This window comes from Colius striatus, chromosome 1, assembly GCF_028858725.1.
Source record: "Colius striatus isolate bColStr4 chromosome 1, bColStr4.1.hap1, whole genome shotgun sequence".
Lineage (NCBI taxonomy): Eukaryota > Metazoa > Chordata > Aves > Coliiformes > Coliidae > Colius > Colius striatus.
Window position 1 is genome coordinate 24,121,470 of NC_084759.1, and position 13,315 is coordinate 24,134,784.

General features: G+C 36.4%; 1 protein-coding gene across 15 annotated transcripts in view; it reads left to right on the forward strand.

The window, feature by feature from the left end:
• The window catches only part of NBEA (neurobeachin), a 499,798-nt gene that overhangs the window by 323,849 nt on the left and 162,634 nt on the right, over window positions 1-13,315 (forward strand). For 8 of the 15 annotated variants that reach the window (XR_009818508.1, XM_061993741.1, XM_061993751.1 and 5 more), the window contains 2 exons: window positions 5,808-5,951; window positions 9,047-9,085. Coding sequence is in view for 14 of the 15 variants with exons in the window: in XM_061993741.1 (XP_061849725.1) it covers window positions 5,808-5,951; window positions 9,047-9,085 (183 nt within the window). In the remaining variant the exon portion in view is untranslated. The remainder of the gene's footprint in view (window positions 1-5,807; window positions 5,952-9,046; window positions 9,086-13,315) is intronic. The other 7 variants (XM_061993774.1, XM_061993803.1, XM_061993808.1 and 4 more) reach the window with 1 other exon arrangement.

The following is a 13,315-nucleotide window of genomic DNA, read 5'->3' on the forward strand; positions in this document are numbered from 1 at the left end:
CTTTTAAAATTAACCATATTTTCAGCCTCATTTTATACTAAATGCAGAGAGAAAACCTTTTAAACATTATATTTCAGTACTTAATAAATGGATGGAACTGGAAACTCCCTTCTCACGTTCAGCTAAATTGTAGTAATTAGTGAAATGTCTAACAAAATAAGCATACATAAACATAAATGTAATCAACAATATGTGGTGTTTGTACTGGTACTTTTAAAATTTTGGTTAAGAGACAGTTTTTGTGGGTCTGGACACTTACAGTTTCTTTGAAATTTAGATTGCACGTCTAGAACCTGTTGCGACCTATAGAACATAAGAAGGAATTTATCAATGCAATTGAAAGTAGAGAAGCAAAAATTCAGATGTTGCAGTAACAGTACTCCCCCAGTTGTTTAAATATTGCCTATGTTAAATGCATCCAGAGGTTGTAGTTGCAAAATAACATGAGTTTCTCCTGTTCTTGGGGAAACTAATAGGTTGAAGGGGAAGGGTGGTGTGGGTATTTTTTCTCTGTTTAATAATTTCTGTCTAAGGAAGAGTAATGCTACTGGAAGAGAGATTAGTAAATTCTTTGTAATACTGTGCAAGTTTTACTGTGCAGCTCATATAACCTTTAAAATATATAAAATACACACCTTTTCATGGAAGACAGGGTTTTGTAGAGGAATGGTGTTGGTTTCTTAAACTTCTTTTAAAGATGAGCTCTTTTCAGTTATCTTGAAGCTACTGTAGGAAGACAGTTTTTCACATGCACATTTAAAAAAATTATCAAGATGATAAGAGATATGAAAATAGATGTTCAATGTTTTTTTAATAGCTTATCTAGTCATACATATTAGACGTACATGTCTTCTTGAAATATCTTTAAGACAGAGCCTTCAAATTTAAATAAATTAAGGCTCCAACTTCAGCTGAGCTCCAGAGCGAGCTGAGTGACATCTTTCCTTTAACTTCTTTGAAAATGTAGTTTTAAGAAATACTTAGCTGCTCTTTTCCAGGCTTGTTTCCCAATCTCAGTCTAGAAAAATATGCCTTAAGAGGAAATTTGATAAGGACAGTAACTGATAGCATCTGCCAGTTCTAGTTCTGTGCATCCCAATATCAAAATGTTGCTTTCTGAAATTATATCTAGTTTAATTTAAATGTTTTTCTTACTGTAATAGATGTGAAACGTTTTTTTAATTAAACTTAGGAACTGATATTAATACATTTCATTGCTTTTTTTTTTTAAATACAAACTCCTTGTGTCCTAAAAAGAGTTGTAATTTAAATATCTGGAAACGGATTTCATTTCCCAGTAATTTTACTGGGGCTTTGGAAAACTAATTTGAGATTTTATTATTTTCAAATATGCTGGAGTATCAAGTATTCATTTTTATATCTCCTCTTTTTTATATCATTAACAATACTAGACACTGGTTTATGTCATATAATTTTTTATTCAGTTTGTTGTCAGGCTTTAAAGAGACAAGTTTTCTTTTTACTCTTATTCGGAGAAGTTCTTTTATTTTAAAACTTTTTTGAAGTCATCTTGAAATACAAAAATATCACATCTGTGACAGATCTATTTTGGACATATTTCACATTTCAGGATCCAAGGAGATCTGGTGGTCTGTGGTATTCGCTTGTTAATTTCTTGATGAATGTGTAGAAAGGCCACGAAGTGCACTCAGTACAGCACGTCTTCTGAAGATAGATGATCTCAAATAAATTCTATTCCCAATCAGTTTTTGATTTGTTAGGTGTTAAACCATTTCTTTGTAAGGACAGTGTTTACAAGCCTTGTAATGAGACAGCCCTGTGAGACCTTACTCTTCTTGCTGTAATTTTGATAAATGGAACTCTAATTCATAAAGGATATAGTGATTGAAGGGCAGCTCTAGGTCTCATACACTTTCATTTAGATAAATGTTTGGTACAGTACAGGAAAACTGAGGTGCACTCAACAAAGTGATAAATTTAAACAACAGACACAACAGAGCTTTTTTCCATTGAGACAAAGAAGTGCCATTTACTATATTTCTTTTAGAAAAATGTACATTTAATATTATAAACCAGAATGGCTTTTAGAAACATCTGTCTTGTTGTTAAGCTCCAAAATTGCCAAACTAATTTTATGCCTTAAACGTTTCTTACATTGGCATCTGGCAATATTTCTGTTGTCTGGTAACTGGAACCCTCACCACAGGGGATTTAAAATACTCAAAATTTCAAGTTCTTCTGATGCATTTTAAGTGTTAGTAACAATTTGAGTCTTCAAACTTTTTTCTTGGATTTTTTAAAATATTTTTTCATCCATAAATTATTTTAAAGGATTCTCACTAATCTAATCAACTACTATATACATGTTTGACTCTATGATTACTCCAGATTAGTACTTTTGAAGTGAATAATTTGAAGTTTATCACATTTTACAAAGCTTGGAAACTTTTGTAAGAGTCACTAGAGCTACCAGAAAGGAATGGAACAATATTTTCATGTTTCTTCCCTCCACTATGTTAGTTCGTCTCAGGTCTGGTGTCCTTTAGTGTCAAATGCTTCACAGCAGGACATATGATATTTGTGTCATATGATGCTAAACTCTGTAAAAATATCTTAATCTAGCGATTAAATACGCTTGCATTTCTTGCTGCTTTTTGTGAATTAGGAAAAAAACCAACTCACAAATCAAACAAAAAAACCCAAATTCCTGGACATAATAGTGAAAACTTCTGTTAGTTACTTGATTCAGTTTTAAATTGGTTGAATCATTACAATTAGTTATACTGAGTAAGTAACCTATTCAAGTGAGATAATGATCACAGCCTAATAATGGAACACAGCGAAACACTGTGTATTATCAGTATATATAAGCACAGTGTATATCATAGAGTCATAGAATGGTAGGGGTTGGAAGGGACCTTTAGAGATCATCTAGTCCAACCCCCCTGCAGAAGCAGGTCCACCTAGATCAGGTCACATAGGAACATGTCCAGGTGGGTCTTGAAGACCTCCAAGGAAGGAGACTCCACAACCCCTCTGGGCAGCCTGTGCCAGGGCTCCCTCACCTGAACAGTGAAATAGTTTTTTCTTATATTTAAATGGAACTTTTTGTGTTCCAGCTTCATCCCATTACCCCTTGTCCTGTTGCTAGCTACTATAGAAAAAAAGGATGTCCCAACCTCCTGACACCCACCCTTTAGATATTTATAATGTTAATAAGATCTCCCCTCAGTCTCCTCTTCTCCAGACTAAGCAGCCCCAGTTCCTGCAGCCTTTCCTCATATGAAAGATGTTCCATTCCCTTGATCATCTTGCTGGCCCTGCACTGGACTCTCTCCAGCACTTCCCTGTCCCTCTTGAGCTGAGGAGCCCAGAACTGGACACAGGTCTCCAGATGAGGCCTCATCAGGGCAGAGTAGAGGGAGAACCTCCCTTGACCTGCTGGCCACACTCTTCTTGATGCATCCCAGGATGCCATTGGCCTTCTTGGTAACAAGGGCACATTGCTGGCTCATATTTAGTTTATTATCAATCAGGACTCCCAGGTCTCTCTCTGCAGAGCTGATCTTCAGCAGTTCGACCCTCAGCCTGTAGTGGTGCGTGAGGTTGGTCCTTCCCAGATGCAGGACTCTGCACTTGTCCTTGTTGAACCTCATGAGGTTTCTCTCTGCCCAACTCTCAAGCAGGTTGAGATCCCACTGAATGGCAGCACAGCCTTCTGGGGAATCAGCCAGTGCTCCCAGTTTGGTGTCATCAGCCAACTTGCTGAGGCTACACTCTGTCCCCTCATCCAAGTCATTGATGAAAATCTTGAACAAGACTTGCCCCAAAACCGATCCCTGTGGAACTCCACTGGCCACAGGCCTCCAACTCAACTCTGTGCTGTTGATCACCACCCTCTGGGCTCTGTCATTCAGCCAGCTCTCGATCCACCTCACTGATCGGCATCAATATTGTGTTAATCACTATCAGTATCAGTATGGTCCTAATGGAGAGAGCAACAAACAGGAAGACTAGAGATGCTGTCCTTAATTTCAGGCGTGGTGAAAAAAAGATGATTTGCTTACTCATTTGTCTTTACCTACTCTGTAGTTTCTGAAGCAGAAATTGGGATAATGGCAGGAATAAACAAAAAATTAATATTAGGCAATGTAAAACATGAGGTAGTCTCAGTCTGAGGTGGAGTCCAGTATCAAGTAGCATCCAAACAGTGATCTTCAGACAGAGCAAATGCATGGAAAAATATGCTTCCAGCATTTTTATTTCTATGGTGTGACTCTCCCGTGCACAAACTAATTAAAAGACTCGTGTAAGATTAGGATATAAAATCATAACACCTCCACTGTACTAACAAAACTGCCTAACACTTCAGTTCCATTTCATTCATTCATCTTTACTATCTGCTTGCTTTATTCATCTTGGTTGTCTTATATGAGTTCGTGAGTCTGACTGGACTTTATTTCATCATTTTACATCTGCCATAATAGTGTTTATCATGTTTAAGTTCAGGCATCGTGGAAGATAAACAAAATTCACATATGTCTGGTTTTGCTCAGATTTCACCCATCATTCTCTATCTTTGTAGGAAGCAAATTTCCAAACTGGGATGAAGCTGGAACACAAAAAGTTCCACTTTAATATAAGAAAAAACTATTTCACTGTGAGGGTGATGGAGCCCTGGCACAGGCTGCCCAGAGTTGTGGAGTCTCCTTCTTTGGAGGTCTTCAAGACCCGCCTGGACATGTTCCTATGCGACCTGATCTAGGTGAACCTGCTTCTGCAGGGGGTTTGGACTAGATGATCTCTAAAGGTCCCTTCCAACCCCTACCATTCTATGATTCTATAATTTGGGTTTTATTTCTTGGTTGGTAGAACTGAAGATGCCCAGACCATGTATAGTCTAAGGCGAAGATGCAGTATTTTCTGTTTAGGAAGAAAAACCAGAAATCTTTCTTGTCTGAGGCTGCTATAAGTTTGTAGTACTGAAAATAAAACTAATGACCTGTCTCAAACTAAGAAAGAAACACCATGTGAGTATCACAACAGTAACATGAAAGGTATTTATGATGTGAAAGCTATTTATGATCCTATCATTTGACCACACTGTGATTAATTTTTTACATCATGCGAATACACTCTGGCAAGCATTAGTAGAACTTTCCCAAAACATTTATCTCCTGCCATAAGGAACCATCAATCTGAATAGAAAAGGTCAGTTGTAGGCAAGAAGAAAGGGTAACACTTAAGTGTGAAATCTTTTGATGTAATTGGCCCATGTCCATACACTTATATCTTTTTTGTGCTCCTTAAAAACATACACACAAATGCACACCAAAGTTCCCTCACTGTGCTTGTCTCTGCATAGCCTACCTTGTTGTTACATATATTGGGAGATAATCCATCTCCTACTTCATTATCCTGTCCTTCTAAGACAAAAATCATGACAGATTTTGAATTCCTGAAAGCAGCTCCTTCAAAAGGTAGTTTTAGATCTCAGAGATCAGTAAGAGTCAGGACACCAGGAACCCAAGAGAAACTCCTGAATTTCTTGCAGCTGGAAAAATGATAAACAACATTGAACATAAACTAAATAGCAATTTTTAAAAGCAGAAGAATCTTTGGGAAACAGCTTGTGTTTTATTCAAGATATAGTTTGAAAGAAAGAATAAGTCTGCGTACTGTGTAAGCCTTGATAAGTTGCAGAAAATGTTCCTTCCCTTATTTGATAAAGATGATGTATACTGTATTTTTTCACTACTTGACTGTGATAGTTTTATATTTAAAATACTATTCATCTGAATTCGCAACATTTGTAACTTTTTAAGGCACCGAAGAGGATGTAGTGAAGTCAAAGAAAACTTTCCGAAGTCAAGCTGTGGTAAATCAAAATGCAGAAACAGAGCTTATGCTGGAAGGAGATGATGATGCTGTTAGCCTACTCCAAGAGAAAGAGATTGACAACCTTGCAGGTAATTATGCTTTTCATTACAACTAAGATATCAGCCAAAAGGGTCTTTTCAAGTCATTAGTTCTTAATATTTGTGGTTAATGTCTTAATAATATTGACAGCTAAGCATACAAGTTATGGTATGAACAGATTCTTTGTGTTCTAGATGTCTAGTCTAGGATGTCTTGCTTCTATGAACTAAGGGAACTGATAACAAATCATCTGGCCATTACACAGTCTTTCAGCAGAGATGCAACAAATAGCAATGCCTCAAATGCCCTTATTACTGCCTGTGACTCGTTGAAAATTCTGTAAAATCACTATGGAACCTCTCTCTTTTTTTGGTTAAAATGGAAATGTGGACTAATTCCACAAGTCGGGATTTTATGGATCAGAGTCTGGTTGCACACGTTCATGACCTGATCACAAGTGTCACACAGCTTGTAGAGAGAAACCTGTGCTCCTGCTGGCAATCACTTCTCTCAGTGATGGAGTTAAGGAGGATCTGCAGTGTTTCAACCCATCTGTCACAGCAAGGGAAAAAGTTGTCTGTTGTAAGCAAGGACTAAGAAGGAATGAAACTGTAACCAAGCTATGAACTTTGTTAGTTTAGCATATGAGCTGGGAATAAATCCCCTGTAAATATGTACATGACAGAGCCCTTCTGGTCCTTTGTCCCTGGATGAAGATGTGCAGTGAGCTCTCAGTTTTATCTTTCTTCTCTCAGATTCTGTTACAACTCTGTCTGGAGACAATACTACCATTCCTGGGAAAGTAATCTGGAAAGAAAGATATATTGAAAGTTAAAAATGCACTCTTCTCTCAAATGAGATAAAAATGTGAGAACTGTGAAAGGCAGAATGATGTTTTTTTAACATTACTTAGGAATACTTTTATTAAACTACTCCACTTAGGGGAAATTTTTTGATGTTTCAGGATTTTTTTCTGCATAATTAAATTTCTGAAATAGTTATCTTCGCTCCTGCACTTTCTTCTGATGTCATAGTGGAAATCTGTAGCAAATATAAGGTCATAATGGTTGGTTTATTTTTATAAAAAGGCAAAACAAAAAATAAATTGTCGCATAAAAAAAGGCAAAAGATGCCAACATGGAAGTTAGTCTCATACTTTGAAACTAGAGCAGAGCAGGGTGGGAAAGTAAATGCATTTATTTGGGAGCAACCTTTAATATATGATTAGCACAGTTACTATGTCAATCTGCTTGCTTTCTCAATCTGCAGCTAGCCATTGCTGAGACACTGTTGTCTTAAGTCAATAAAATAGTGCGTCAAGCAGGACCATTAGTGGGACAATTTGATCAATGTCCTTGTCTCCTTTAGAAGGAAAACTCGATACTGCTTTGGCTAAGTTCTTGTATCTAAAAACAATGCTTAAAACTAAATATACATACAGTTGCTATAGCTTAGAGACTGCAGTATGCATTTACATTGAAATATTGATTAGAACTGCCAAGTAGACATGAAAATTTCTTTCCCAGTCTGGAAAATCTGAGAGTCAACTATCAAGTTCTTATATATGCCATTTTGTTCAAATACACTGATGCAACACAATTGTTACAGCTACAACTCTCTGCAAAAAAAACATGCAGAGGGACGCATTTCAATGTGTTCTTAATAGTAAGTTTGTAATGTGTCCTTTTACTAGCGATCACTATGTATACGACATCCCCTGCTCTTTCAGAACACGGCACAGTAATTCTAGTCCTTTGCTTTTAGGGTTTGTAGAAATGGGAAAATGCTGTCAGTATGAGAAAAACAGAAATTCCACAAATTGAAACAAATTAACTTTTGAAATATTAACAGGACTTCTGTCCTGACACTGAAAGAAATTAGCCTTTGTGTTCCCTGTCAAGACTAACAAGGCAAGCAAGGCACCTCCAAGGTGGTGTGGTAATGGTGCTATGTGTGTACCAAATACTATGAACTTCTGAAAGGGAACCCACATTCCACTATTAGATTTAACTGTTCTTGCTCATCTTTGAGACTTAACGGTCACAGAGAATATTGTATATGTCTTCTGTGAATTTCACCAATCTGTGAAAAAAGAAAATCCCTCCATACCCTGTGTTTCACTGCATATAATGATGTTCCTGTTGTGTGCAGTTTTCAGAATGTACAATGAGACTCTAAAACTGGAGTCCAATAACTGAAATCAAGAAAAGCAGTAGGCAAGGAAGGAGAGGTTTATGCCTAAGAAGATTAGAACAACCTTTGACAGCTCTGAAGAGCAGATCCCGAGAAAACCACACTGTCCATTCTCATCTAATTCTAAAGAGTGATGTAAATTCAGTTTATGGGATCTGAAAATCTTCGATATATTTCAAGTTCTGGTATATCACAGCATCATTTCTATCTAGTTACTATTCAGAGTGGAATGACATGTAGGAATTTCTGATATGCCTACAGTTTAACTTTAAATCTTAAATCAATTTAAACCTAGTTTACAATGACTTGAATTGTCTCAGTAAGGGATAAGAATTAAACAAAATCGTTATAAACCAGGTTAAAATTGATTTAAGATTGTCCACATTTAACTCAAGCAATTTAACGTTGTTTATTCCATGAAACTAAGGCACCTTTTAACAAGACAAGGCCTTGGGTTTTAGAAAACTTTTAACTAAGAGAGTATAAATATTTCAATATTTTGATTTGTGGAGTTAAAACTGAAAAAAAAGGAAAGTTTGAAACAGATTGAGACTGTTCGTACAAAGTTATCTCTGCATACCTTTTGTTCCAGAGACTCTTTATAGTTTTTCATCAGCCATGTGGCACAAATCAATGTAAAGTTCACTTTGATAAATTACATATGGGATGGAGATTTTTTAAATAATGATAGTTTGAAAAATTTTATTATATAGTCTTAGTATTCCATATGTTGCAATGGCAGTTCGTCAGATTTCATTATATTAAGTAGCATTTTAATAAAATATAAAAATCAGATTCCATGTTACTGTGGTCTTAGAATTATGACTTGTAAGTTTGCATCAGGATTTTAACTAAAGCAGGATTTTAACTCTCTTACAGTATGAGTTATCAAGATATGTTATTCTCGTTTTAGCATTTTTGTATTAAAATATTTTACATTTTTCTGTTTCAGTTTTAGCTCCTTTTCTTCCCAGACTGTTCACTTCAAGAGGCAAGTCACATCTCTATTAGAACTAATGATTGAAGTAGCCCAGTCAATTTTAACAGTTTTCTAATATATTGTAAATTTGTGGGTAATACAATCAAATCTACTGTAGTTAGTTGGTATTACTAACTCTTCTCCTTTTCTTTTCCTTTTCTATATTCTAACACTGAAATAGGGCTCTTAAATACTTACCTTTTCTCTTAGGAGACTGAGAATGCAAATTTGCTAACAGTTTGTCTTCTGCTTAGTAGGTGTTTTTTTTCAAAACGAAAAATATGTGGATATATTCTAATATCATAAACTGGATTTCTCAAAGGAAAGTATGTTTTAATAGATGGCTGATATTCTTTCTCAAACTTTTTGTTTAAAGCACTTATCTTGCACTAAAATAAGTCCGAAAAAAATCCCCAAAACCGACAGAAACAAATGTTGAACCACTGAGATTTTATGAATTTTACATTTTTTAAATACATTTTATTCTCTTTGTTTGAAGTTGCAGTTGACTTGCTGAGAATTGTTTGTGTGCATTAGAGAGCAGAATTTAGTGACATTGGTGACACTTTTGAAAGATACATGTTCTGTGACAAGAGCATATTTCATCTATTTTGTCGTATGGCTAATGGCAACAGTAAATAGGCCCCAGACAACTAAAGTATCCCGACAAAACAGTTCACTACTCTCCAAAGAGTAGTTTCTAGAAAGAAAAAAAGGAAATAAAATAGGAGGATATGAGACTTTGGGTTATTTTAGGAAGACAAAAGATTTTGGCAGGCATCTGTCTGGTTACTTGCATGGGCTCAATCAACTCAGAATCTGGCTTCCTCATAAACCATGGTGAATTACAGCCTCACAACAGTCTTGCAAAAATAAATACATATTATTTGCTCCACTATGTTGAGGAGATTGAGCAACTCATCCAAATAAACACAAATAAACTCACTAACTGCCTTTAACACATCTTAGTCTTAAGGTATCTTCACCTTCACTACAGAATCTTCCCTTCTGCTTGGATATCTATCTGTAGGTGGAAGGAAACCTCCCCCAACAATGTGCCAGGAAGGTGTGAGTGAGACACAGCATCCCAGCACTGCCCTGACTTTTAGAAACTTTGAACTTCAGTGTAGAAATATTTCTAGAAAGCAGCATTACTGCTCTTAAACAGGAGCTGATCTTCCATTCAAGTCCATAGTGGCTTGAGGACTAAATGTGATAAGCCCTCTATCCAGATTTCTTGGTAGTGTGCTGTGTGTGTTGACTTACTGCCCTGTACTAGCAAACACACTAGGTCATGAGGATTTGACAGCTTGTATTATTATTAATGAGATATAAGACCTTTCACTTCCAGGTCATCCGTTTGAAGTCCAGACAAGACTGGTGGTAACCAAACATTATCAACATCTGTTTTGTGGCCTATGCAAAATAAGCCTTTTGTCTCATTTCAGATAAACTAACAGAAAAAAATACTTGACATTGTAATTAGAGGAAATTGGAATAGTGCCAAAAGTTCTACTGCACAGAGTTAGTTAAAATTGTATGGCAGTACTTAAAAAAAAAGGAAATCATTTCCTTAGGGAAATTTTCTATTCCAAGTTTTAACAAAGAACTCATTTACATTTCTGAAATTATTTTGAAGCCTTGTACAGGGCTGTATGCAGTAATAAAAACACTAACATGTCAAGGAACTACATCTGAAGGCACAAAAAGCTCCCAAAATAGAAATTATATTTAGATTTGGAAAATCTAAATACAATTGACTCATCTTTATATATGCACTATGTATTTGATAATTATACATATACATATTTGGTTAAAGTAACATTTCTTATGGCTTAAAATGAGTTAAAGTTATGTAGGATCATTTTGATTGGTTTTGTTCATGCAGTTAGACAAACAGTAGATTTCCTTAATTAAAGGATAATAACCTGCGCCTCAACTGAGAAGGCAATTTTTCAAATCTCTCTCAGCTGCTAGAGTGCAAAGCATGCAGTGGTCCCAAGAGTGCCCTCCCTGATGTGTCCTCTCCTGCAAGGCTGGGAGAGCTCTAACACCCATCATGTGGTCTCCTTCTACTACCGCAGTTGCCATCTGTGCATCAATGGCTCTGATGGTCTGTGAGGGTCCTGAGGGGCAGAAAGTCACAACCACAAGTGAAGTCCAGGAAGGACTGTAAAAAGTATGCTTCCTAATAATTCTGTCTTAGCTTCCAACAGCTCAAACCTCTGAAACTTCCAGTCAGGCATAGTAGTTACTCTCTTTCTCTTTTTTTCCCCTATTTTCTCACCTCTCTCTTTTACTCATTTTTTTTTTCCTCACTCTCTTTTTCTCTCTGTCTGGAGGTGTCTAAGGCACCTTAGGCTTTTCCATGCTTTATGTTTTGTTCTTTAAGAATGTATATATGTATATGTGCACACACAAATACATCAGTTAAATTTTAAAAAACAAAGTTTTGTAAGAAAACACACCAAAACAAGTCATAAATTATATTTCTCCCAGTTTTTCAAGTTTCTCAATGGAAACTATTCACTGAAATCTGCTTGCGCTAATGAGTATTTTTCTTCCCTCAAACTCATTTTTTCTTGCAAATTAGCATTCAAGATAGGAATATAACTGGGAGAGGGGTTACTTCTTTGAGGAAAGGGCAGAAACGTAGAAGAAAAGGGATTCTTTTTCTCTTTTATGATAGACATGTAACCACACAAGCCTTGTACTTCCAAACAGGGAAAATTTAATTCAGCCATATTTCCATAGTTTCTGCTTATTATATATTCGGATTTTGATGATCAAATCTAAATATAAAAATGAAAAACATATTTGTATGTGTTTAATATAGAGTATAGATTCAGGCATAAACTGAAAAGAAGAATACTTTTTTATATGTAGTTGGCTTTCACACTGAAAACAAACAAAAACCCCCACGTTTAACATACTATTTTTAGACATCTCAGTGTTTATTCTAATCATTTTTTCCACATTACTATCCAAAATAGCTTAATATTGTATAAGGTGGTTGTCAATCACATATAATAGTGCTCCTAAGCACAGCTTTGAAGAGCTCTCTCTCTTTGTAGCTTTTACACCCCACGCATCTTCAACATTTTTAAAATGGCAGCCAAATTTACTGCTTTCCAAGCTTTAAAATTAAGTCAATTCAAACTTTGTTGGTTTGTATTTACAGAAGCTTCTGAGAATGCTTACTGTCCACTCATACCAGTCTACTTAAATTTCTTTATTTTTACCAAAAACTTGCAAAAGTATCTTTATTTGAGATTTCTCAGGCTGCAAAATTAGACAAAAGTGGAGCCTACAACTGCACACTTGCCTACTGCATAGGTCTGTAGCTTCTCCTTTGTCCCAGGGTACCACCCCGTGGATGGAACTGATTAGCTTACCAAAGGTCAAGCTGATGAGCCACTTGATACATAGGAGAGATTGTAGAAAAACAGGCCTAGAAGTAAGGAGCTACATGGCACCATTCTGTAGCTTATTTCATCTTCACCATGCAATTGGTTCCCATAGAAAAATGCCTGTAATCTTCATAGGAAGGTATAGAGACAGATCTATGTATATGGTGGGAATGTATCCAGAACTGTATTAACAATACCTGATTTAAACTAAGCATTTTCATGGACCTTTTGATATGGATAGGGATTTTGCTTTTTTTTTTTTTTTTTTCTTTCCACTGGTTGGGCTCCTCAGCTCAAGAGGGACAGAGAACTTCTGGAGAGAGTCCAGTGCAGGGCCACAAAGATGATCAGGGGAATGGAACATCTTTCATATGAGGAAAGGCTGTGGGAACTGGGGCTGTTTAGTCTGGAGGAGACTGAGGGGAGATCTTATTAATATTTACAAATATCTAAATGGTGGGTGTCATGAGGTTGGGACATCCCTTTTTTCTACAGTAGATAGTAACAGGACAAGGGGTAATGGGATGAAGCTGGAACACAAAAAGTTCCATTTAAACATAAGAAAAAACTATTTCACTGTGAGAGTGAGGGAGCCCTGGCACAGGCTGCCCAGAGGGCTTGTGGAGTCTCCTTCCTTGGAGGTCTTCAAGACCCACCTGGACACCTTCCTATGTGACCTGATCTAGGTGGACCTGCGTCTGCAAGGGGAATTGGACTAGATGATCTCTAAAGGTGCCTTCCAACCCCTACTATTCTATGATTCTATGAAGTTAAAAAATCAATCAAGAAGACAATTTGGTTCGTCTTGGTTTCATTAGCCAGAAATCGTACA